Genomic DNA, 27,674 nt, shown 5'->3' on the forward strand with positions numbered 1-27,674 from the left:
ACGGAATAGTGCTCCAAAAGAAGGTTTGAGCTGAAATAAACTGTTTTTCATGTTAAGGAATGTATATATAAAATACATTGTGATTAGCATACATATGTGTATTTATTTGATTCATGTCCAACTGCTTTTAAACATAGTATAATTTGACACCAAAAAAGTGCTTTTGATATTTGCATTGAGGCTTTGCAAATATTATGAGACTTGCTTTTGAAATAAAATAAAAAGTATTAAAATTTATTGTAAGTTATAAAGATGAAATTTAACCTTTTATGAAAGGTTAACCTGAATGAAAAACTGAAAGGAGTGTTTCTGAATTTCATCACACCTTAATTTCTATTTATACTATTTGAGCATGTTTTTCCTGGAACCTCACAGTCATTTTTGTGAATGATGCCATCTAGGGGAATATGTTTAAATGAAAGACATATAGGTATTTTACAGCTTTGTCTTTTAAACTGAACCAGTTATTTTCCAGTATTTTAATAACATTCCAAACCTGGCGGTTAGCGTAGCAATAATAATTCAGTTAATGCATTTTCAGTTTTGTTACCGTGGAAAGGTTTTGGAATTCTTTAAATGTAATCTTAATTGTTTGGGTAATGCCAGTAAAGCATTACTGAGCAGATGAATAAAATAAAAATGTCTATAAAGGAGTTATGTCTGTAACTGGACATTTATGAGAATGATGATGTTTTACAGCATTCATGTTCTTGAAAGAATTTTTGTGTTGCATGTTGTTGACAATATCAACAATAAATCAAATAATCTCATTTAATCAATAAATCATCCATGTTCAAACTTTCGCATAAAGCATCTCAAATACTGTACACCTGATCTATGATTAAACTTAAAATAACACTTTTTAACATCATACTTTAAAAATGTAAAAAGACAGAAATCAACATTTTTCTTCATTTATTTCACTCACTGGAATCTGACTAGTTTAGCAGAGTTTTGGGCTCCTCCCTTTAACAGTCTGCTTGGTCCTACTTGGGCTTCTCGCTTTTTTTGCTTCACTTTTTCTAGGTATGTTAGACTTGGGGGCGGTTTCCAGAACAGGGTTTAAACCAGGACTAGGCCTTAGTTATAATAGGACATTATGATACAAACAAAAAAACTAGTCCCAGACTAAAATGCATGTTGAGGTGCTTTAATTTAAAAACACCTTTCACAAACACATCTTAACATATACCAGTGCCATTGTTTTGTCTCAAGATGCATACCAGTATTGTTTTTTCTAAGGTATGTTTGTAAAAACTGCTTATGGTGTGGTTTCCCGGACAGGGATTGGACTAGTCCTAAAATAAATGTAAGAGCAGTCCAAAATGAAAACAACTTCCAGACATATCTTTAAATACATCAGCCCACTTTGTTTTTTCTTAAAATGCATGTTTGTTAAAACTAGTTATATTTCCTAATTAAACTAAGGCCTAGTTCTGGCTTAAGATAATCCCTGTCTGGGAAACCACCCTTAAAGGAATATTCCATTTTCTTTAAAGAAAAATCCAGATAATTTACTCACCATTTTAATAGACTTTAATAGACACCAACAATTAATACTTAATTCAACACGTAATCGTTTTTTTCAATGGAGTTTCAAAGGACTATAAACAATTCCAAACGAGACATAGGGGTCTTATCTAGCAAAACGATTGTCATTTTTGACAAGAAAAAAAATATGCTCTTTTAATCCACAACTTTTCGTCTAGGTCCGGTCCAGCGCGACCTAACGTAAATGCGTAGTGACGTAGGGAGGTCACGTGTTACATATATAACACGCACATTTGCGGACCATTGTAAACAATAAATTGACACAAAGACATTAATTAATATCAGTTGACATACAACAACGTAGGAACGGTCCTCTTTCTCAACACTTGTAAACATGGGGCGTTCGTCTTCTGTGACCTCTTGACGTCATGACGTATTGCGTGGGGTCACCTGGCACATCACGACCAGATCTAGAGAAGTTGTGCTTTAAAAGTGTATATTTGTTATATTTCTTGTCAAAAATGACAATCGTTTTGCTAGATAAGACACTTATGCATCGTTTGGGATTGTTTATAGTCCTTTGAAACTCCGTTGAAAAAAACTGTTACGTGTTGAGTTAAGTGTTAATTGTTGGTGTCTATTAAAGTCCATTAAAATGAGAAAAATCCTGCAATGTTTTCCTCAAAAAACATAATTTCTTCTTGACTAAACAAAGAAAGACAGCAACATTTTGGATGACATGGTGGTGAGTAAATTATATGGATTTTTCCCCAAAGAAAATGGAATATTCCCCTAAGGGTGATATATTTCAAGACTTGTCAGTGCAAGTTGTTTTCAGTTTGGACAGCTCCCACATCCATTTTAGTTTAGGACTAGTCCAATCACCGTCCGGGCTTACTGCCTCTAAATACCCTAATATAAACTAAGGCCTGGATTAATCGAAACCCTGTCCAGGAAACTGCCCTCTTGTCCAAATTGAATCTGCTGGTTCACAGACACCAATCTGCTCCGCTGCAGAGCAGTAAAGTTTTCAAAGTTTCTATTGCTTTTCTGTGAAGTATAATATCCCCAAAGTTATCCTAATTCTTAAAATGTAGAAACTTTTACCAAACAATGTAGGCACATTAACTTAAAACTAGGTGACTTAAAATGGGAGTGATAGATTTGGGCCTAGTTTCACTGTCATGGCTTGGCCAAAGCCAGGACTACTTTAGTTAAATGTTTTAAGATGTTTAAGCTTCTCCCTGCTGAAAAAAAACAGCATACCAGCAAGACCAGCATATGTTGTGTATTGGTGCTGGTTTGTTAGTGAACACCAGCTAAACCAGCACCAAACCAGCATCAGCACCAGCATTAGCACCAGCTAAACCAGCATCAGCACCATTATCCCATGCTGGTCATACCAGCAAGACCAGCATATGTTGTGTTTCTTTTTTCAATGCATGTACTTAAAGGAATAGTCTACTCATTTTCAATATCAAAACATGTCATTATCTCAACCAAGAATTGCTGACACATCCCTCCACCATCCGCGTGCGCGCACGCAAGCGCCGGAGCGCGCCGCGACGCTTCGATAGCATTTAGCTTAGCCCCATTCATTCAACGGTACCAATCAGAGACAAAGCCAGAAGTGACCAAACACATCAATGTCCTTCCCATTCAAGACGAGCAGCCACACGAGCAAGTTTGGCGGTACAAAACAAAACGCAGCGCTCCTCCAAGCGGATTCAAAAGAGGAACTATAATCTACGGCGCAATAGCACTTCTGGGATTACTTCGACTCGGTGCAGTAACACCCTCCCTCTCCCAATATGAGAGGGAGAAGGGGAGCGGACTTTTCAGGCGAGTCAAAGTACTCCCAAAAGTGCTATCACGCCATAAAACATCGTTCCTCCTCCAAATCCGCCCAGAAAAGCGCCACGTTTTATTTTGTACCACCAAACTTGCTCGTATAACTACTCGTCTTAAATAGGAAAAACGTTGATGAGTTTGGTCACTTTTAACTTTATCTCTGATTGGTACCATTGAATGAACGGGGCCAAGCCAAATGCCATCGAAGCGCCGCAGCGCGCTCCAGCGCCCACGCGCACACACACAGACGATAGAGGGATGCATCAACAACTCTCAGTCAAGGCAACAACACATTTCAACACTGAAAATGAGTAGACTATTCTTTTAATCTTTGTACAGCACATCGTGGTGGATCCAAACAGGGATGAATCCAGAAGCCACCAAACACTTTCACGTTTTCCCTATTTAAAGACATTAGCAGATACCCGAGTAAGTATGGTGGCACAAAATAAAACGTGGCAATTTTTACCGGATAAAAAATGTAACTATATTGTATGACGGAAGAGCACTTAAATTGCACCACTTCAACCTTGGTGCGCAGTAATATTGACGAAAGTTTGACGAAAGGGGGAGTAGTCAGGAGTGATGATGTTACTGCGCACCGAGGTCGAAGTGCCACAAACTAAGTGCTTAAAAAAAGTTTAAAAATTGCTGTTTTGTTTTGTGCCACCATATTGAAAACATGGAAGTGTTTGGTGGCTTCCAAATTAATCCCTGTTTGGATCCTAAGGGATAAATGGGGCTAGGCTAAATGCTAACACATTCACGACGCACTGTACAAAGATTAAGTGCATGCATTAAAAAAAAGACGGGTATTTATTAATTTGTCTACGTTGAGGTAAGAACATAGTAAAATATTGGTGTTTTCCTTTAACTAAGACAGAAATTTATGCAACTGAACTAACAGCTAACACTCGGGATACAGATTTCACAGCATTTTCATGAACAAAACCTTTAGCCGGTTTAATTTGAACAGATTTCTGAAAACAACAATGGATAATAATGAAACAGTGGTATGAAATTTGGCCATACTCCTCCTAAGTTTAAACAACCAACGTCAAGAGAATAATGGCTGAGGATAATAAAGGAATCATTCTTCATCAAATTTGTTCAACAAAAATATCCAGACACTTCCTTTGCTTAAAGGCTTTCAAAAACAATCAAGATATAATTAAGCTTAAAAACTGAACTCATTAGAAACTGCCAAAAAAAAAAACACGAGGCAGCATAAATATGTATTGTCCCTCTATGCTGCATTTTGCTCGCTGGAATCTGACAGCTTTAGCGAAGATTTGTTTTCTTCTTGTTTGCTATTGGGTTGCTCAGTTTTCTTATCTGAAATAACATTGCTTGTGTCCGAATCTTGATCAGAGTCATCTTCTTCCTCGTCATTGCCCTGTCCAGGCTTGTTCTTTTGGCCAACTGGTATAGCACCCTTCCTCTGTGGGAGAACAGTAAAGAACGCTTCCTGCCAGTCTCGTTTTTCCAGGAATGCTAGGATGATCTCAAAAACTGCACCAAAAAAGGAGATTTTTATCAGGGGTTTTTTATCCGTAAATGATAATACTAATTTGAAAAGAATGCTAGAAAAGAAATGTAGGCATGCATTTATTTAAAGGGCATCTTACCATGATTTACTGCCAGCACCTTGCGGCTATTCATCTTGACAAAACTACCCAATGGAAGCTGAGCATGGGCAATGCCAAGCTCTTTGGCCAGGCCAAATGTGATTCCCTGCAATAAAGCATTGATATTAGCTAAAACCAGGAGCTTTGTAAAAGGTTTAAAAAAGTCAATATTATAACAAGTGTCGCCCATTTAGCTCACCTAATGAAAAGAATAGCATCTTTTCCTCCATGTGACCAAGGCTGTGACTCGCACACAATGAAACCATAAACAGAATCATTAACGTATTACAGGCCAATCCTCCCACAAGTGGCTTGGTCATGGGCTAAAAATGATAATGCCATTGCGTGCATGTCATGAAGTATAAAATGTGTTACTTTCTCTTTTTTTTAAAACTATGTTTGAGGAAATTTGTTTTTTTTTTTTAAACCTGGGAATGTACATACTTATCCTAAAAAACAGCATTCGGGGACCTAAATAGATTTCCTCATAACACACGCTGTTTCTGCTTATCTCATGTTAATCTTGTGTACATATAATGTAGTATTAGATCCTTTATATTTACAAAGAGTCCTTAGTTTTATCAGCGCTCCTGGAGGCGTACCACGGGTGGAACGAGTCAAGCAACACACACATCGTCCCACTATCTCTGGATAACTTATGATTCACTACATGTTTGTGTCATTTATATTATATGCACTTACATGCCAATTGCCAACAAAACGCAGACATTTGATGCAGTTTTATTTACCTTACTTACTTGGAAATGCTCCATTTCAACAAAATCCAACGTTAAACAAACACACACGCACAACGCCGCTGCTACCCTGGATAAACAAACTATGTCTATGGTTTCCACATGCTGGATTCTTTGGAAAGCTGAACAAACTTAAATTTTCCCTTACAAACAAAAACACACTTCTCTGGTGAGGATGATATCGTGTCAGCTTTTAGTTGGTGTATGTGTGCGCTATTCTGGTTAAAGTGCCATATAAGGACTTCCACTGTACTTCCTGCACTGAAGAAGCCTGGCTAACACCAGACCAGTCTCATAGAGAATGAGATGTGGTCTGGGAACCATATGCTCATATTCTCGTATTTGAGGCGTGGTTTACGAATGCCCAGAGCCATTTATTGGCCGCTACGAATGTCTATTAAATGCGTCTGTGCGTAGCTCATAGCCAATCGTTTCTATTATACCAGATGACGTATGTAGAGCAACATGAATTCAAATGTAAACAACTTTTAATGGGACCTGTGCACACAGCTGAAAGCTATGCAACTAAACTGGTAGCTGTATATTGATATTGAAAAGCAACACAACTTAGTGGCACTGTGACAACCACAGTACAGGCATAATGACAATATGATTTTAATAAATACCACTTACCATTTATAAGTTAATTCCACTTCGTCTACGACGATGCCTAGCAGGTTGGTCCTATAAAACTCCGTGGCTATCATGTCTTGCCATATCCAAACATCCTTCTTGGATATAGTTTAGTTTAAAAAACTACTTAGAACACTATCTAAGGCTGCACTGAGAAGTAACTTTGCGTCTGCTCTCGCGTTGGATAAACAAAAAATGCTTCGGTGTGTCGCATAGACGTCATCATCGTCTTGCTGCCCCCTCACCTTTCTGTGATTGGTTCCTTATTTCAGAAGCAAAAAAGGTCCATAGTTTCCATGCTACACTTGCAGCGGGAATAAATTTGCACGCAAGGCAGCATGGGGAAACCCAGGCTAGCACTGAAGTGCATTTAGAACAGAAATACTCCGTCATACGTCCAACTGCTTTTTTGACACTTTGCCTATGTTTAGCATTAGGAATCCAACTCTTAAACAGTGTTAAAGGCAGGTCATCTAATTTGAACCAAAAACATTTTTTGTTATGCTGGTTAAAAGTCTCCTCACATCCTGATAGCAATCACTATGTTAAGTTGTTTAAATGCATTTGTAGAAATTTATGTCATCTGTAAAAGGCGTAGGACCAAAAAATGTTCAACCAATCACAGATCTCGGTCCAAACGGACGTTGCCTTTTTTGTCCCTCATCCGTAAGCGTAATTTGAATGCCACCGCGCAGCCTGTTCACGCAGACACCATACGTCATCGGCGCGCTCACCTCCCTATGTAAAATAATGCGTGTATGCCAGTAATTCCAGTAGCCGTGAAAGAGTGCATTTCTTTATGAGTCTGCATGTTTTCTGCACACCTTATTAGTACCTTCTTTAGTTCTTACCCTAATGAGCCACTCACCTTATGGTGGTTGTGGTCCACAAGGCCGCCAATCACATAAGCTTTGGATTCATCCAGCTCTTGCAGTACATTGGGTGAATCAGAGGTGAGGTAGACAAGGTCCTCCTTGCTCATGATTTTATGAAACGGGTCAGTCTCAATATGGACATCCTACACGAGATTAAAGAAAAACAGACTGTTGGTTTACAAAACAAAATGTGGGTGGTAAAGATCAGCAATGATACATGCATTTAGCTGACACCTCAAACAACCACTGGCTCTGCACTAGGTTATTTGCATAATGCGATCTGATTGGCTGATGCGTGCGTTGGCGCTTGAAAAGTTCAACTTTTGCCACGAGCAATGGAAGTGACGCGATGTCGACGTATCCACAATTCAGCTCAGCAACGCATGACGTCACCCATTCAAAGTAAATGAAAAGCATTAACGCTTACGCCACGTGTGAAAGTACTGTTTTATCTTCTCAGTGTCATTTTTTATGTTACCTTCCAGTTCACCCATCCTTTGTTAATTTCATCCATGATTTGCTTTAACTGACCTCCATGGCTTGTAAGGTAAAACTGTAAGAAAAAGTGCAAATGTTGTGTTAAACAGGACACATGCATATAAAAATGATTACAGATTTCATTTTTATAAAGTAAACCCTTACCTGTACAGGATGTTGGGTTCGTCTGTTCTCAGCGTAGCACCTCTGAATCTGCTTGTGAAGTTTCTTGACATCCTAAACAACATGAAATAATTGAAAACACACGCTTCATTCAGTGTTTGAACTTAACAGCTGTTTACAACAGCTATTAAGAATGCATTAATGACAAAAGACAGCTTTAAAACTGCAAGGGCATTGTTCTACTATCATCTATTCTTAAGATGTAAAGGCGTGGAGCTTCTCTGTAGCCAGGCTTCTTACCTTGATCTCCATGAGATTATCAAAGCTGCAGTCAATGACCAGTCTAAGAGAGCTGGGCTCTGCAGATCTGCGCATACGCTTCTTTCCTGTGCACTCGGCACTATCTTCAGTCTGCGCTTGTCTCTCAAGCTTACGCTGCTGTTTTCTCTCTTTCCGCTTCTGTCTGTCCATTCAAGAAATAGAAACATTAAACTCCAGCAGCACTGTGACAAGTAATTAAAATAGCATATTTCTTGATGCTTTCAGTAGGAATGCAAACAATAAAACCAGACCAAATTTAGTACACACTATATTTTAAACAGATCAATACAGTATAGTAGTGGATTTGTCGATTAATCGTTTTTTTATGTGGTCGATGAAAATCGATTCTCAAAGGCCACTAATCGATTTTTTTTTTATGAAATAACCTGATCCCGTTTGATCAAGGAATGCGACTGATTACTTTTTTCAGCATACATTTTACATCTTGCATCAAAATTGTATTGTATTTAACATACTTGTATGCATTAGAGATGGGTTCTGTTTTAATGTACCCAAGTGTACCTAAAATAAAAAAGTGTAATATACAGGTTGGTGGCTCTTAATTTCTTTTTATTAATTACCCACCTTACCAACTTACCAACTTATTTTCACAGTTTTTTAATAAATAAAGTATTTGTATTTAATCTATATTCATTGAGTTGAATCGAGAATCGAGTATAAAAATCGACCCGAGAATCAGAATCGAACCGAGAATCGAATCGATCCGGAACATCTGAATCGATACCCAGCCTTACAGTATAGGCGTCCTTCTGACGCTCACACAATTTAGACTGTGACATGTTTGACTGTGAAAAATAATTGACCAAAATATTTTGCTTAACTTTGAATACTTACTTGCGAAGTTCTCTCTGTTCTTCCCATTGTTGATTCTTGAGAAGTCTCTTCCTTTGCCTTTTAGACAATGTTTCCGTTTGTACCTTCTCGTTTGCATGTACTGCAGATTCACTTTCATTGTTTGAACATTCTGGGTTACTCTCCTGTACACTTGCCATATTGATGTCCTTTAATATAATGGTCCTATATAACGAGAGATGAAATAATACTGAGAGATTACTTTCATTTAATTCAGGGGTTTTCAAACTGGGGTCCCCAGAAAATTTCTATAGAAAAAAAGACAAAGCAGAAGTTGTGAGAAGTCTATGTGTGTAGCCAATTATTTAAGTTTTTAACCAATTTGCCATCTTCATAATATCACAATTATTATTTATAAAATGGAGTTTAAATGTTTCTTTATAAAAAATATGTATATATATATATTTTAGGAAAGGGGTCCCTTGCTAAAGGTTCATCATATGTGGAGGTCCCTGTCATCAAAAAGTTTGAAAACCCCTGATTTAATTAGAAGAGCTGAAGTTTTAGAGGCTTTATAATCTGTGGGACATGTAACGCTCTTAAGCCAAACCAAAACAAAACCAGTTAAATCTCAAACAGAGAGAGTTGCTTTACTAGACTGTATTTTTTTGAGCCCAGTTCAAACTGCACAGGGTGCCCCAAAATTATAATATTTGATTCCTGCTGTATTACAGAACATCGGACGTTCCAGTTTCAGGATTTTTTAGTAATAGCGCCACCTGTTGCAACAAAGCTGCATTTCCACCACATGCTGACTTAGTTTTAAATGTTTACTCCACTCAGATAACGTTACTACTTTCTGCCTTACAATTTAGTTGGTTGCTAAAAGCATCTTATTAAGCCAATTATAACGTTTTGAATAACTATTATTCCGTTTTATTAATTAAAGAAACATTCATATCGCATAGGACAGTGGTTTTCAAACTGGGGGCCGCGAGATGGTGCCAGGGGGGCCCCAGTTTTATGATATTTTATAAAAAACATTCATTTATCATGAATTCTGTGTAATTAAACCTAAAAAAATAATAAGCCAACTAACCAACCAACCGCACTACTAGGTATAATTTTATATGTTTTGTTTAATTAAAATATTACATTTTGTCATAAATTTTCTTTCGGGGGGCCGCAAAAAAATGCACTGTACACAAGGGGGGCCGCACGCTGAAAAAGTTTGGGAACCACTGGCATAGGATATCCAGAAATGCACCGCAGTCAAATAATGATGCTGTTTGGAAGGGCAGCTCAGCATTTATTAGTGCTCTTCTTGCATTGGCCTATTATGACCTCCCACAAATATTGCATTATTATTAATTCCTGTATATATAACTAACGCTGCGATATGTTAACCTGTTTTTCATTCAGATGAAAACTAAAACACACAAGCAACATCTCATCAGTTCACAGGCATTAACGGAGATTACAATCTATCAACATAATTGGGGAAATCACGAAACCTATAATATAAATGAATGATATAACAGTCACTTTATAATCATTAGGACGACAATACATCAAATGCCCAAGAGTAAACTACCTTTAAAGTGCTGTCTTTGCGGTAAGGCTGTCATCTCGTGTGCTTTCATGTGTTACGTCATATAAAAGCGACTCATTCGGCGTGGGGGACACGGCCTCTACAGATCGCCATTTGGGTAAGGGCACTGTAAGGTCAGTTAAATTGTAAAATCCGCAGCTTTTGATGTTTCAAGACGCTAAAGAACAGAATAGTCTTGGAAATATAGTAAGTAAATAAATAAATAAAAAAATCCGTTTTAATCTGTTACGTTATAAATATACCCAACTTTGTAGCTTATATTTAATAAAACAAAATGTTTATTTATTTTTGAACAAACAGAAGAAAAGCATTCATGGTGTTGTGTTAAACAAAGTGAAAGCAAAATGCCTAATAATGGTACAAAAAATAGGCTGGTGTAAAAATATAATCAAATTACACAAAATTGTTTTAGTTATTATAGACATAGAATTAAAACAAACAATAGCTGGGTTTCCATATAAACGTGAAGCGATTTTCTTTCAAAATTTGCAAAAAGAAATGCGATTGTGTGTTTCCATCAAGTTGTTTGAGAATGACGGTAGCCTGGTAACCAACAGTAAACAAGGCACGCTTGAAAAATAGAGACAGGAATGCATGTAGTCAATATGGGGCAGGTTATTTATTTATTAGCAGTTAGGTGGCCATTCGTGCCAGTTCCGCCGGACACGTCCCGAACATGTTTTCGGGTTCGTTCTCCGGAAGTCGCGTTGCTCGACCGCATAGCCTACGTCTATGCAGCTATTAGCAGTGCAGCTTGTAATTGCCAAACTGAATGCTGTGCGCAGAAGAAGAAATGCAGCATTTTTGATAAAGACACTAGCAGCAAGGACATTAAGGGCCTGTTTACACGAGAACGCTCGAGGGTGAAAACGTAAAAATATTTTATCGGATGTGCCTTTCGTTTACACGGCGACGGCGTTTTGGGGGCTTAAAAACGCAAAAAAGTGAAACCACCCTTCAGAGTGGAAATCTTAAAAACGATCTACCGTCGCGTTCTCGTCTAAGGGGCCAGTCACACCAAAAGCGCTTTAAACGCTTGCAAACGCAAGGCGCGACGCACTGCCTTTTTTAAAAAAAAAGAGCAGTGCGACTCGGCTTTTCATATTGCTAAGCAACCACCGAGTCAGCTGTCTTGTCAATCAAATATTGAGGCATGAGCGCTCTTTTGCTGTTAACTGTCGTATTAGCAGAAACTTTAAAAAGAGGGCGCTTGCTCTGACCTTGTTTGAGGATGAGAGGTGCATAAACACGCAGGAGAGAGTGAGCGAGTGGAGTCCGGTTCTTCAAAGCAACTGTAAACTTCCCTCACCACAACGTAAGGCCCGCCTCTCCCCTCATTTGATTGAACAATGGAAAGACGCGAATCGGGCGCTTCTCCGCTCTCAGCGCTCCTTCAGAAACGCGTGCGCGGCAGGCGCCAAAAAACCGCGAGGCGCTCGGCGCGCATAAACAGCACGCAAACGTGCCCTGCCCATAGAATATCATTCAAAAAAGGCGCCTGCAACTGCCATAAACGCTTTTGGTGTGACTGGCCCCTAAAGAGTAAAAACGCAAAAGTCTGCTCACGGTGGCTCTCGTCGCGTACGCATTTACGTCACAGGCATGTGCCAGTTCAGGAAAATAACAACAAACATGTCGGATTATTTCCATACGTCGGACCTTCAAGTTGCCATAGCAGCTCTGATAAATATACAAGTCTTTCCAGCAGTTGTACGAAATATTCACAGCTAGTATTACTGATCAGAGAAGGCGCCAATTCGTCGGAGGCAAACCAGACGGCTTTGGACGAGACCTGGGAGAACCAAGAAGAAGGTTGTACGCAGGCACACGGACTTGGTGTTGTTGTGTGTCCGTGCTTCACATTGCCACCTAGCCGCCTGGAGTGCATACTACATCGAATATCACACACTTTTGCGTCACCATGTGCACGCAGATTTCCCCTTAAAACGCTCGTATAAACGCGGAATAAAAAGTGATAACGCAACGCCACTTTTGCGGTTTCTTTTCAGATCGTTTCCATGTAAACGTAGCCTAAGTCGGCAAATGCGTTTTCATCTTCCACTTTTCGTATTTACTCTTTTTCGCATAGGCTATATGAAAAACCACCTCAAGCGAGCGTAAAAACTTTTTTGCGAATTAAGGGATTTTTAATCCTGCAGTCATGTCTCCATTTTCCACGCGCGTCTTGTTTACTGTTGGTTACTAGGTTACCAATGCCACCGTCATTCCTCAAACAAATTGATGGAAACGCACCTAATTCGCACTTGTTTGTTTTTTTCACGTTTGGGTGGAAACCCAGCTACTGTTTTCTGGTCAGTATCTAATATATTGTTTTCAAAACTCTAAAATCATTTAAGTTTTAAAGAATTTCACACTCTTTTGTAGCATTAAATTAATCAAAATTGATCATGCAGTGCAAAACCTGGTTAATTCAGCGAATTATTTTCCTGTAATTTTACAGTAATTAAAAACTTAATTTGAAAAAGCACTTAATGCATTTGCCTATGTATGGTAACCCATACTCGAAATGTGACCTCTGCATTTAACCCATCCAGTGAGTAGTAAACACACGCACACCCAGGGGTGCGTTTCTTAAAACCAATTTCCCATTGCCAACAAGTTGAAAGATGCTTTTGGGAAAGGCCCGCAGAGCACTGCCGTTAAGCCGGGTACACACCAAAAGATAATCGGGCTGATTTTGGGCCGATTTCCCCCCTTCCGACAATCCTAGCTATGTCCCGAGTATCGCGAAGGTTTCACAGATTATCTTATCAGATTGTCCCTTCATGTGAGGTGTGTTAAGAGTGTCCGAACCTGCTCGGAAGAACGTCGGAGCCGCGCCGATCGCGAATCGTAAATATTCAACATGTTGAATATTTACGATCAGAAATCCTGATGTGTGTGGGGAATCCCGAGGACAAACGCGAGCACGCTATTGAGATTATCACGTGAAACGAAACCATATCCAATCAGAAAGCGAGATGAGGGAAGACGGAAGCAGTCATGGTGCAGCATTTCCAGGCTGTATATACGTCATCAAGATTATTTCAGAATATTTAAAATTGGCTATTATTCGTTGTTCATCGTATATTGTTTTAATAAACTTATGACTTGTGAAGGTACTGCTCAGTTAACTTGAAAAAACCAGGTTTCATGACGTATGCAGCCTGCATATGCGACCTCAGCAGTCTGCAGCCTTCGGATAGAGAAACGGCCAAAGAGCAGTAGATGTCGACAGTAGAGATGGAGGATCAGCTTGTTGATTTGTGGCAACAGCACGAATGTTTATACAACGTGTCTTGTAAAAATTATTCCAAGCACTATCATTAAAATGTCTTCCTGCATATCGTCCGCCATGCTTGTTTTGAAGTCTTGCGAGATTTTGTGGGATTTCCTGTGTTCACAGTCGAGACTCTGATTAAAAATCTGTTTGTGTGTGGTGTGCTGTCTTTAACACATAATGGCAGACCACACACTATAGGAGCAAAACGGATTAATCTAGGATTTTTTATCCTCAAGTTTGTGGTCCATCACATTTTTAAAATCTTATAAGATATAAAAAATCTTCTGGTGTGTACCCAGCTTTAGACTCGAACCGGCAACTCTCGGGTTTGAAACCCGACTCTCTAACCATCGACTACCCCCAAAAGTGCTTGTTCCCTGACCGGGAATCGAACCCGGGCCGCGGCGGTGAGAGCGCCGAATCCTAACCACTAGACCACCAGGGAGCTAGTTGTGTCCCCTTTTACACACGCATACAGGCACACACGCATACAGGCACACACGCACACACAACATAAACATAAAAATAGAAAAATTTAAATGTAACGTTAACTCTGGAATAAAAAAAGACTATGAGTCGATGGATACAGTGTTTTGGGTGTGATGAGTCCAGAATGTTTCTGCTAGTTGTGTCCAGCTTAAGTGTAGCAACTACTTTTGATAAATTGTTTTTTAACTATATTAAAGTTTAGTACACTACGCTTTCAGAACAGGGAAACAAGCAGCTCCCTGGTGGTCTAGTGGTTAGGATTCGGCGCTCTCACCGCCGCGGCCCGGGTTCGATTCCCGGTCAGGGAACGAGCGCTTTTGGGGGTAGTCGGTGGTTAGAAAGTCGGGTTCTAGTCTGGGGTGCGTATGTTTACTACTCACTGGATGGGTTAAATGCAGAGGTCACATTTCGAGTATGGGCTACCATACATAGGCAAATGCGTCACTATTAAGTGCTTTTTCAAATTAAGTTTTTAATTACTGTAAAATTACAGGAAAATAATTCGCTAAATTAACCAGGTTTTGCACTGCATGACCAATTGTGATTAATTTAATGCTACAAAAGAGTGTGAAATTCTTTAAAACTTTAATGATTTTAGAGTTTTGAAACAATATATTAGATACTGACCAGAAAACAGTAGCTGGGTTTCCATCCAAACGTGAAAAAAAAACAAGTGCATGTATATATACATACATACATATGGCTGACTGTTCACATGCCATGGTTGCAAAAGAGCCTCTCAACATAAGATTTAATGTCACACCATATTATGTTTCATGCACAGGCAACTGAAATAATCCACCAACCTCATATCATAACAGCCACACAGTAACAGTGCTTTTAATGTACGTACCAACAGTAAAAAAAAACTGGAATACATTTTTTTTTGGCACATTCCTTCCATACAATAAGATCAACAAACTTTGCATGCACAAACATTTTTGATCTTGTAAAGATTTAATCTGGATTTCCTGGTCAAAAAAAGAGAACTGCTTTACAATGATGCCTTGGTAAACACAAATCAATTGACTTTGTAACTTATTTAACTATTAACTATTTAACTTATGTATAGAATCCTATAGAATTACTATTTTAAATAGAAAAAAAAAAGAATTTCACTTAATATAATTTAATATAATAATATTTAATTTAAAATATATTAATATATGCATAAATAAATATGTATATTACAAATTTAGTGAAAACAAGAACAGTTCACACTTAATTCAGAGCAAACTCTCTGGGTAGAGTTACCAGAAATATGTGACAGCCTCTTAACTACAATCTTTCACATTGACACTTTGCAACACATATTAGCATATGGATTTGTTACTTCCCAATCCCATATATTAATTCTTCTGATCCAACCTATGTATTACATAGACTTCAGACTTAGTCAATGTGTTTAATATGGAGACATTATTTCTCTAAGCTCCATTTTGGACAATAAAACTAAAATTATCACCAACTGACAGACATACAGTATACTGGCAAACAATAGGAGAGGCTTGTGGGAGTCATTCTTTAAATGCCATTATGCTTAGTAAAGACAACTAATATGGTCTCATGTAAACATTGCCCATCTGCAACATTTAGAAAAATAGAAACAAGAGATTAGATACTCAGGGGCACGTAAAGATGTTTCTTGTTGGAGGTGCTGTGTGTGTGGCCGTAACCAACTATGACATCACAGAGTAAATCTTTAAAATCCTCTAAATTAATAAATAATTCATTTAAAATGTTTCTTGGAGTGTCTGCATGTTTCACTCACTTTAGACAGTTTGCCAAGTTTTTCAGCGTCTGCGTTGTTCTATAGCTGCAGGGTTTGAGAAAGACTGTGATGAGGGCATGCAGCCTCCACAGCTATATCTGCTTTATGTATATTGCATGGCAGATACTATTTGAACCTCAGTATTTCCAGTTGTTGGTATTTCTGTACATTTACAGGATACAATAATATCAAATTATTGATTTGTAAATTATTGATTATGTAAATTTTTATATTCATTAAAAGTATTAAACGGATGCTGTATTATTGGCAGACAAGCTCTCCCTACAATGACATCTAACCAATTCCCAGTAAATGCTTTAATTCTTAATATTTTCAAACTTTAGTTTAAATACCAGACAATGTTGGGTACCCTCAGTACCCCTAGACTTTTTAAGTATAATCTTTGGAAAAGTATACAATATTACTTTATTGTCAGCAAAGGAATCAAAAACAATAATTCTTTATGCAAACAGTTTTATTTATAAGAACATCTTAATAAACATTTCTATCTTTGCAATCCCTTGATTTTCAGTCTTAATTCTTTCCAAACACAATAGTATATTCTTACTTACACATACCCTTCTTTACACATGCCTCTTACCCTTGTAAACATTACGTTGCCATCATTTGAATCTTACTCAAACACCATTCATAAGATGTGACTTATAAAACACGTTTGCCTTTATGACATCAAGTGATTCCTGATTACATCACTACAAGTCTTTTGCATTATCCTCTGTACAGACTACACATAATCAACATACAGTGCATACTAAACACTAAACACATTTTTACATACAGTGCTGTACAGATTTGATCTGCATTTATTATGTTTTATTTTAAAAAATCATTGTCATTGAAATGCTCTGATATTCTGATCAACCTTAAGAAAAAACAGCACACCAAACTTTCTCAAAGACAACTTAACGGACTGACCAGCAGCTCCAACACTGATATACTTAGAACATTAAAAAATCAAGCTTTGTCCAAAAGAACAGAGTAACCAAATGTACTGACTCTGCTTGACAAACATTTAAAATAATTGCAAATTTAAAGATAGTTTGATTTGTTAGTTTGGTGCAACAGAAATATCTGAGTCTGGGCTATGATTAATTTCAATCATTCATTTCAATTCATGTAAACCTACATTACATTCTTGAAATAAAGGGTTTTAAAAAGTGCATTAGGTTAAGCAAAAAAATTCTAATCAAGAACTATTTTTTCACTGTATACGGGTCCTGAGATGGCTATTCTTTGTAGTTAAAAAAGAATACATTTTTATTATAGACAATTCAATTAATTTCAATTGGAGCTAAAATGTACTGTAATTGGCCCTGTTTCTATTGAAATATTGAATTATATGATAAATTAATATAGGGCTATCAAAACACAATCATATAATAGATACAATTCGATTTCACTTTAGAAACCAAGAGACAAATCAAGCAAAAATAACATACAACAGATAAATTACAGTGATACATAAATTTGAGTATTTGCAGATTAAAATCCCTTATCCAAAAAATTATTTGGGCAGAGTGACTGGATATTTGACTCTGAGTAGCAGTATGCATTTAAATACAAAAAATCTCTTACATACATACCTCTCATATCTTTACCAGAAATCAATTCACTTGACCTTGATTCTTTATCACTGTTGCCTGAACAGAAGGAACTGCAATACCAAATCAAAGTGATCTGGTGAACACATTCGCTCACACACTCATACTTTACTGGTACTATAATAAAATAGAGGACCATCCCCTAAAAAATTCCATTCACCCCACCATCCACACAGTATTGTGTGTTTTTATGTGGTGGTCTATTTAATACCAGCAGGAAACGACAAAAAATATACAATATAAAATTGTAATCCAATCATTTTGCAGAACGCCTCTAAAGGAAAAGTGTTGAGAAGCAAGGTCAGCAAAAAGAACTTCCGTTAAAGGATAAGTGATACACGAAGAAACTTTATGTATTTTATGTAATAAAGCTAATTATTTAATGTGCATCAAAATGCACACTAAAAAGAAGATATACCATGTAATTTACATGTGCATTAAAAATATGTGGGCATGTAATTGTCATTTCTTTTAAAAATGGGTACTCTTTACTTAATATGACTGATTACTTTGGTTGATATTTTTTTAAGGTGCCAACAGTAAACTTTTTTTAAACAATAAACTAAATGTGTATATAATGCACAACTACAATTTCCAGCAACTTTCATAAAGATTTGAGAGACAAAGCAGTTTACAACACAATGTTAGACAAGTGCGCTACTGAAACAGAGAACTACAATAATAACCGGGCAATGTTATTTTGATAAGGATGATTATGATGATGTTTGTGATGGTAATCATGATTCCAAAATATGGTGAATAGGTTCAGGACAATAACGTGATGTAGTGTGGCTCCTGTGTAAAACAAAACAAGAATATATTAGTAACTGAACGGTTGTACATTTCAAGATTGTACATGTCAGTAATGCAGGGCACAGTATCATCTAACAGATTAGTTACCAAAATCAAGTATGATCCTGTAGTCACCAAAACCTTCCTTCATTTGTTAATAGCTGGATTATTGGTCATAAAATCATCTCACATTTCTCCCTGTGGTGCCACAGAGTACGCTGACTGATTTGTTTACATGAGACGCTTCAGCCAAAGCTTCTGGCACATCTCCGGGTCTTTCCCTTTAAGATAAATTTGTCCTATAAAAAGTTCACCCTTCTGCAGGTCAGTGAGTCTTGATATCTAGCAGCAGGTGGTCCAACATGTCAGCACAAACACATGCTACAAGCTGGCTACCCTTTCACTCCTCCCACTGCTATGCCAACACTAGTAGTGACACTTGGGGATATCTGTGAGAATGCTATTTTATAAGATATTTATAAACATTTAATTTTGTTGAAGGCAATCAAATTGTTATCTTTCCTAGCAAATGTCTGTATCTTTAATGTCAAGTACAAGTACACATTTCTAAAATACAAAAATACATCTTATTTAACCTTCAAACCGCACTGTCATATATGAAAACAAACTTTTTATAAAAAATGTAAGAAAAACATACAATGAATAACTGTGACGTGGTCATAGACATATAAACGAAATTATTGGGAAAGGAAATGTAAACAATTTAGTTGTAATGCTAATGCTTTGTCTCTGATTGATCTTTATCATAAAATTAACAATCTTTTAACCAGCTAACCCAATTCCATACACTAAAGATTTGTGAATCTTATACTTTAACCCAGTGGTTCTGGGGGGCGCGAGATGGTGCCAGTGCACATTTTATAAAAAATACATAAATTTATTATGAATTCAAACTTTAGAAAAATATAACTACCAACTAACAGTACATTGTATAATTTAATATTTTTTGTTTAATTCAAATTCTAAATTTGAGATTGCTTTATGTCATGAATTTTCTTTGGGAGGGGTGCACCCTACACAAGAATGAGTACACGGCACAGTCTGTTATAGACTGTAAAAAATAGTGTCCGTGACTTCATCCCCATAGGTTTGTGAAGAGCTTTTTTTAATTCAATAGTTGGCGGGGTTTGCTGTCGCCATCTCGGCATCGTGTCACCATGCATCACTTGCGGATAACTGAAAATGGGTAAAGAGGCGGGACGTGGGTGAAGCTGAAGTTGCTGGTTGCTGAAACCACGCCAGCCTAGCTCGAAAGTAGTGACAGCAGTGGCAGGTCACCCGTCACTTAAATGGCCACACCCTTAATTATGCAGAACTTTTAGGCTAAATATAATTTAAATGGATGAGTTTACAAAACATTCACCCCCCTCACAGTTGTCACGAAGGGCAAAATAGATATGCAGACCAAAAACACTTTTTGTACCAGCGTGTAAACACATTTATTTCTGCTGAAAAGTTTTAGGGTTAGTCCATTTTCTTAAAAAAAATCCAGATTGTTTACTCACCACCATGTCATTCAAAATGTTGATGTCTTTGTTCAGTCGAAAAGAAATTATGTTTTTTGAGGAAAACATTCCAGGATTTCTCCACACTTGTAAACACTGGGGCGTAGTTTCGCATACATTATCCGTGACCTCTTGACGTAATGACGTATTGCGTGAGGTCGCGCTAGCGCATCACAGAACAGGTTTAAAAGTGCATTTTTTTGTCAGAAATGACAATTGTTTCGCTAGACAAGACCCTTATGCCTCGTTTGGGATTGTTTAGAGTCCTTTGAAACTCTGTTGAAAAAAACTGTTAAGTGTTGAGTTAAGTGTTAAGTGTTGGGGTCCATTAAAGTCCATTAAAATTAGAAAAATCCTGGAATGCTTTTCTCAAAAAACACAATTTCCTCTCGACCGAACAAAGAAAGACATCAACACCTTGGACGACATGGTGGCGAGCAAACCATCTGGATTTTTTAAAGAAAATGGACTAATCCTTTTACATTTTAACATATGGGATCTATGGGATTGACCCCCCTTTGGAGCCAGTCTCTAGCAGTCAGTCAATGAATTGCAGTTTAAAGGCATAATTCTCCCAAAAGTGAAAATTTTGTCATCAGTTTCTCGCTCTCATGTTGTAACAAACCTGTGTAAATGCATAAAAGGAAGAAATTTTGAGGAATTTTTGTAACCAAACCATTTATAAGGCCCTTTCACTTCCAGAGTAGGAAAAAAGAATACTGTGGAGATGAATGGGGCTCATTACCTGTTTAATTACAAACATTCCTCAAAATATCTTCCTTCGTGTTCGTCAAAACTAAGAAATTCGTACAGGTTTGTAACAACACAAGGGTAAGTAAATGATGAGAGAATTTGTATTTTTGGGTAAACTATCCCTTTAAGTCACTTCCTTGTTGGCTTCACGATAGAGAGCGGAAGGTTGCCTCTTGGTTCTAACCCAAATGCTCTAAAATAGTGTCTATTAACTTCCAGCATCCAACAACTTTAAATAACCCATCAAAACAAAAACAGTAGCCATAATATATTTGTTACTTCTGGGTGAATAAACCTACAAGAATAATTTACAGATGCAAAATATACATAGGCCCCAAAAAAAGGCACATGTGCATCAATTATTTTCAAATGGCAATTGAGGGAGCAATTCTTACATATATAAGAAATCTTTTCACTGCAAAGTGCTTAGTAATTCAGCCTAAATGGTATTTACAATTCTAGAACTTCTGTTATAATAAATGTCTTTAATTACCATTAAACATCCTTGCTATGATTTTGATCAATGCAGATACTTTATAAGCCTAAACAATCTGCAAGTAACTTCTAAATTGTAAAAACTAAAATTGTTCTTGATGTTTGACAAATTTTAAAATACATTTTAAATTAGATGTTCTCTTATACACAAATATTTTTCAGTTTAAGTAAAATATATAATATCAGCATTTCTTGGACAACCTACTGTCCTAAATGCTAACTGCATGTAAATGTATTGAAAAATAATACTTACACTTGCATTCAATGTGAGTACGCCTTTACCGATGCTCCACCACAAAGCTCATGGTTGTGCCATCAAAGGAGGGGGGAGCAATGATCCTTGGCCCGTGCTGGGAGCTTATGCTGATGATAGGCTGCTTGCTGTTGGATAACCTGCTGGTGGTAATGTGTTGGGCTGCAGACGTTGCGTGTGACGAATTCCCAGATGGCATATAGTAAGCGCTCTCCATGTAAGCCGTGTCCTCCTGCTGTCTCATGTGTAAATGGGATTTATCTCCTTCTTCTGCCTCTGACTGCATAGACAGCTGGGACTGAATAGCATGGGTGGGGATCATTGTGGTTGGCATGTATCCTGGGTAAAACATGTAGGTATGGCCATAAGCCCCCGGACTGAGGGCGAGAGGGGATATTGGCAAGGGGACAGGGGTCATTGGAGGCTGCTGAGGCATAGGGATGTCCACATACTGCCCAGTTTCTGGGTCAAAAAGACGCCTGGTGACCGGCTGGACCGGAGTGTCCACCAGGTAGTAGTTTCCAGTGGTGGGATCCAAAAGCATCTTTCTTTGGGTGGGCTGAAAGTGCTCTGTTTGGACCGGGGAAGGTTGAACTGCAGGAGAGAAACAAATCACCTGAGGTTGAGCTGCTTGCATCGTAAGAGGCAGAGATGTATGGTAAATAGTGGCAGTAGGGGTATCTGGGGACCGTGTCTCCATGGCAATAGATGATCGCTTTGGGGACGGATGGATCTCTCTGTGTCCTCTTACTTCACTGTGACTGAGATAAGATGGTGGACTGGCAGTTCGTGTTTTACCTCCCGTGGCTGGAACTGCTGTTTTCCCGAGTTCAGATCTGTTTGTTTTTTTAACGGCGGAGGTGGCGTGGGGCTTCACGGGTATGGTTAGGTAGTTTTCAGAATCTGCTGTGGAAGTAAACTGAAGAGGGGCAAACTCAGTCTCACTGCCATTTGGCCTTTCTCTCTCCTCTATAATGCGCTTTCGTTGAGATGTCTTCAAGCACACAGGTAGTTTTGGAGACTTTGGTGCCAGGCCCTTCGAAGTGAGAGATGCTGATGCATCTGTTTGCTGTGTTTTTATGCAACTTGTTGCTGTGGCTAAAGGCTTTTGACTGTGTCTCAGGGCTGTTTTCTTACTGGGTGTTGCTGTTTGCTGCACGAGTGGTTTAGGGTCAGTTTTCTCTTTGTGAGTGATTGGAGTGGTTGATGGGTTGGGGGTCTCCTTGTCTTGTTTTTTTGCAGGCATCTCAGACTGGGTCAACAAAGGTCCATCAGATGAGGCTTTCTCTGTGTTTGAATCTCGTCTCACAAGCCTATCTATGTTTATTGTGGGTGCAATAGCATTGCATTCCTGTTCCTCCAGCGTCCCCCCATGCTCTTCCCTGGCAATAAGTGAGAGCACGTGGCTATCCGTTATTTTTTGAGGCTCTGATTTTCTCTTCCATTCTTTCTTGTCAAAAACATACAGCTGCTCCATCGTTTTGACAGCAGCTTGCAATTTCTCCAAGGCACCCTGGTTGGCAATCTTGGGTTCAGTTTTTTTCTCACTTATGTCACTCATTTTATCTTGTTTATTGCCACTTGCCTCAATTCTTAAACCAGCTGGAACCTCTTGCTTTGGGCTGTCTAAAGGCAGTGTGTTAACTGTTTTTTGGATCTGCATGCTCTCATTTTTGGCGCCCTCTGTAGGAACTTGTGAGGATGACGCGTCCTGCTCAAGCACATCATCTGAAAATCTTCGCTTAGATAAGTCTATTAAATTTTCAGATTGCTTGAAATTGCTATTTGTATTCACGGACTGACATTTAATCACGATGGGCGAGAGAGAAGCTGAATTTAGGCATGCGCTCTGCTTTGGTGTTTTGTGCTCCCCTTCTGAAGTCAAATGGGTAGACTTGTCTTGACTGTCCAAAGGCACAAAGTGGTACGAGCTCTTAACTAATTTACGCACGTCTCTAACCTGGTGTATAGGTGGCTGTAGTTTACCCTTGTTATCTCTAATGTCTCTGACTATGAAGTGAGGAATTTTCTCACCCGACGACTCACCCTTTAACGCAGCGGGGAGCGCTTGGCATCTGGTGTCATCAGCTGTCTTTAACGGCCCCGCCGCGTTACAGCTTATATTGGGGGTCAACAGCTTCGCGATATCGAACGGGTGGCTTTTGTTATCCCGTACGCTCCGTAAACTAATTTTAATTTCTGGTGACTTGGATTTTACAGCGCCGCGCGATGCGTCTGTAACGTGCAGGGTGTTTGAGCGCAGTTTCTCTCCTTGATCGCGCACGGAATCAATTATATTCGGCGGCGATTTGCTGCATTCCCTCTCCGCGGACGGAAGCTGGATACTCGGCACGAACAAATGTGACATTTTAGTGTGTTTGCTGGTCGGCGACTCGACGTATAAGTTCGTTTCCCTCGGGCACTCGTGCGGCGGTTGTAGTTTCCCTTCAGGGTTTTTATCGTTTTTATGTTCCTTTTGAAACTCTAGCTCCTCGTCCTTCCACGATCTGAACGCGCTATTTTGGCTTCGAAGCAGGGTGCTTTTGGATGCATCGAATGCTCCTTTTTTAGTATCATTCGCAGCTTCATTCGCCGAATCCACATTCGTTTCTGGTGCACTGGTAAAAGCCTCTTCTGTGTGACCGTCGTCTTTCGCATCGCTTGAATTACTGTCCACTATGTCCCCAAGTTCATCCACGCAGACGATGGTGTAGTCAGAGTCAGCTTCTGAGAATTTCGAGCTTTGCCTCTGCAGCCCTTTGGAACTTTTCCTTTTCACTTTCTCCTTCTGCGCTTCGTGTTCATGCGTCGCAAAACACGGAGAAGGCGCGTGGTGGGTTTCGCAAATCTCGCCCCTCTCCATTTTGCGCTCTTGCTCAAACTGTATTTTCTTGGAGATGACATTTTTGAGGAGACTCGATGCGAATACTGCTTTCTTGTGCGTGTCTTCCATGGTTTCCCATGTATTGCAGGGTTGCTGGCTGGCCTCACTCTCCTGAGCGCTTGGCAAGGTGTTTGTAACTTCATCTGTGGAACGTGATCCTCCAGCGTTTTGTGCAGTTTTCACGCGCCTTTCATTTTCTGGCTGCCCGGATTTAACATTACACCGAAAATTTAATGTTTCGGTCAGCCTTATGACCCCACTTTGACCTTGTGAAAACTTCCCCATAAGTTCAATCTTTTTCGTTGTTGACGATGCGTTTTTACGACCAACTAAATTGCCATTGATAGCAAATATCTCAACGGGGGGCGCTCGCATACTTGTTAATGTCAACCCTGTTATCCCCTTACCGTCCTTCTTTCTGGCGAACTGTAAGTTTGATGTGGTGCCTTTATTAGCTAGAAAGCTTTGATCTCGTGATTTAGGCATGTTTACATTGCCATACTTTAGGTCAACAAACGTCGACCACCTGTTGATTCCCAGTCCATGCTCCGATGCCGAAGACTCACTGGAAGTACTAAAATTAATGGCATCGAAATATGGGTATGCCAAACTTTTAAATGATCTGGCAGTGAGGTTGCGCACCTCCTTATCTGCGTCATCCAGCTCGCTCACTGCGCTGGACTCACCGCTTGAGTACTCGTTCACATCTTTGCTTTTCACTTTGCTGCCAAAGTGCAAGCGCCCCGGCACAGCAATAAAACACTTTGCGTTGTCACGCACTTTGTCGCCTTTTGCACCCACCTCTTTCAAAACATAACGACTTATATCTCCACGTTGTTTGTGTTGACTTGGCTCATTTATAGCGCGTGAAGTGGCTTTAATGGATAACTGAATCTGCCCGGCGCTGTTCTGTTTTTTTGACAGGCTCTCGCTTGAGCTGGGGCATTTGTCGGAATCACAGAGATTGTCCTCCGGCTTATTGCTTATAACTGCAGCGCTTGTCGTGGCCTGCGCATGATGGCTTTTCATACTTGCTTCTTTGGTTACTATCGTTTCATCGCTGTCGAAAAAAGCATAATCGACAAACGAGTAGACCTGGTGGTCGCGCTCGATGTCCCAACTCGATCCCGTTTCATAGTCATAATCCACATCATGGTCCAACTCCAAAAGCTGGATTTCATGGGTTGTAATATAATGAGACTCATCTTCGTGAACTTCTGACGTGCCATCATCTGAAAGCACCACAGTAACATCGTCGTCCGACTCACTTTTGCTGCTGCTCATATACAGTTCTGTGTACTGGTCATTGTCATTGTCTGTGCCTTGTGTCTCCAACTGGCCGGGCGCGTTCTCTGAATTAAGGTCCGGTTCGGCATGTGTTTCGGTACAGTCCATGTCATTTTTATTGACTTGATGTACTTTCGAAGGGTCTGTTTCAATAAAGCAAGACTTTCCCGCTTTCTCTTTTAACTTGCAGTCCATTTGACATCCGGAATAATTATTGGATTCGTGTATTTTTTCACTTGACGCATTTAAATGAATCCGGTCAAGTTGACTTGTGTCGCCAGTACATGTCGCTTTCACTGCATTTGTGTTGTCTAATTTTAGATCCAGCAAGTCGTTTAGATCCACATAATGGGACTCTTCCTGAGGAGCTATTAGGCGCAAATCCTTTGAAATCAAATTCTTAAACGAAGCGGTGTCGTCTCGGTAAATGAGCGTTTTCTCCGATGCCGCCATTGGCTCTGTTGGATGCGAAGCTGTAGTTAAAAAGTTTTTGGTTTTTGAAGAGACACTTGTCCCCAGGAATCCCTACTGCACTGCCTGATGTCCAAATCTAGTGGGGTTGACGATCTGCGCTGCCTTCCTCACTCACAGTTGCTAGTTTGGCACTTGAGACCGTCATTTTACAAGCGGACCGGCGGTGACAGCGCAGTTCACACTCATCCATGCGCGAGCTCCTTTCGCCAATACTTTCTTTCACAGTATCATCTGAAACCACCCCGCCGATTTTCTGCGAGGAAATATCATAGATATTGTCGTAATAATGCGAGGTCGAGGGTTTATCCGAACCCAAACAGAGCATGCGTTCCATGACATAGCCTGTTGTTATGCTCTGTCACTTAAAATGCGTATGACTGCAAATTTAGAGTAGGTGACGAAACGAGAAAACGGCTATTTTTGAACTAGGATGTTATGTGAAGTGTTTTGTTACATAGGCTGACTCCACGACACACCATTTGTGCTAAAATGAATCCTTCTTAAGCCTCTCCCTCAAATGTGCGCACCCGAGATGTCACAGACAGTCTTAACAAAAGAAACATGCCACAGCCAAATAATCACTCTTAATCATGTGAGGTACTAGTAAGGAAAGGTTGACAATCTAACTGGACAGTTACAGCATGCCAAATGTATGAGAGGGATTTTGTTCTGTCAACGGCATTATAGTGAGCTTCTTTTGAGGCAGGGTCACGAGGCAATCATGAATACAGTTAAATATTTGTTACAAAGGTAAACAGTGGAGGACTCATGTTGTTTTAGAATTTACAATTTTAACCTGTTGTAGATTTTATTTTGGTGTATAAGAAATCGTTTTTGGAACAAGGTCAGCACCACTGCTGTGGACAGCTCCCTTGCAATAGACAATACGTCACTTATTCTTGTCTCGGAAGCAGGTGCGAATTAAGGCACGCTCAAAACAAGGAAGAATTAAAAATCTTTACACATTTAAGATAATATCACAGTCCACACTACAACTATAACTTTATACAACATCACTGGGTTGATACTTTGTCAGCGTACGAAGGATCAAACATTGTCAGCCAATCAAAATCTATTCTAATTTAAAGGGCTCGCGCACTTAAAATGCAAAACTGCAGCGCGCGAGTTTAGAATAACATAACAAACATAAAACCTCATAGAGCTTAAAATAACATAACGTTATCATCCATTGGTGTGTACACTAATATAGCTATTTATCTTTATATTTTAGTACGGTCATAATTTATTACTTGCAGATTACGTTTATCTAACACCTGAAATATCTGAAATATTGTTTATGAAGTGTACACACACGCACGCACACACACACGCACACACACACACACACACACACACACACACACACACACACACACACACACACACACACACACACACACACACACACACACACACACACACACACACACGATTGTCATATCACGTTTAATGACTGCAGCAACTTC

At 39.1% G+C, this 27,674-nt stretch overlaps 3 protein-coding genes and 2 non-coding genes across 6 annotated transcripts in view; 2 read left to right on the forward strand and 3 right to left on the reverse strand.

Annotated features, from left to right (window-relative positions):
- focad (focadhesin) overlaps window positions 1-27,674 on the forward strand; it is a 205,073-nt gene that overhangs the window by 21,812 nt on the left and 155,587 nt on the right. The window lies entirely within an intron of this gene.
- On the reverse strand, window positions 4,140-10,719 carry trmt10a (tRNA methyltransferase 10A). Of its 2 annotated transcripts, none has more exons than XM_055196869.2 (8): window positions 10,562-10,719; window positions 9,010-9,192; window positions 8,134-8,296; window positions 7,876-7,947; window positions 7,712-7,786; window positions 7,227-7,376; window positions 4,971-5,076; window positions 4,140-4,854 (listed from the first exon to the last, which is right to left on the reverse strand). In XM_055196869.2, exons 2-8 carry the CDS (start codon window positions 9,165-9,167, stop codon window positions 4,589-4,591), a joined length of 990 nt encoding a protein of 329 aa, XP_055052844.2. In that variant the 5' UTR covers window positions 9,168-9,192; window positions 10,562-10,719; the 3' UTR covers window positions 4,140-4,588. The 2 variants fall into 2 exon arrangements, with proteins under 2 accessions (XP_055052844.2, XP_073715937.1); XM_073859836.1 differs by having other exon boundaries at window positions 9,010-9,275; window positions 10,562-10,663.
- Window positions 14,236-14,307, reverse strand: trnae-cuc (transfer RNA glutamic acid (anticodon CUC)). The gene has a single exon. It is a non-coding gene; the product is annotated as a tRNA-Glu (tRNA).
- On the forward strand, window positions 14,588-14,659 carry trnae-cuc (transfer RNA glutamic acid (anticodon CUC)). Its single transcript has one exon. It is a non-coding gene; the product is annotated as a tRNA-Glu (tRNA).
- Window positions 16,580-26,584, reverse strand: c21h4orf54 (chromosome 21 C4orf54 homolog). Its single transcript, XM_055196338.2, has 2 exons — window positions 21,564-26,584; window positions 16,580-18,539 (listed from the first exon to the last, which is right to left on the reverse strand). Exon 1 carries the CDS (start codon window positions 26,185-26,187, stop codon window positions 21,589-21,591), a length of 4,599 nt encoding a protein of 1,532 aa, XP_055052313.2. The 5' UTR covers window positions 26,188-26,584; the 3' UTR covers window positions 16,580-18,539; window positions 21,564-21,588.

This window comes from Misgurnus anguillicaudatus, chromosome 21, assembly GCF_027580225.2.
Source record: "Misgurnus anguillicaudatus chromosome 21, ASM2758022v2, whole genome shotgun sequence".
NCBI lineage: Eukaryota > Metazoa > Chordata > Actinopteri > Cypriniformes > Cobitidae > Misgurnus > Misgurnus anguillicaudatus.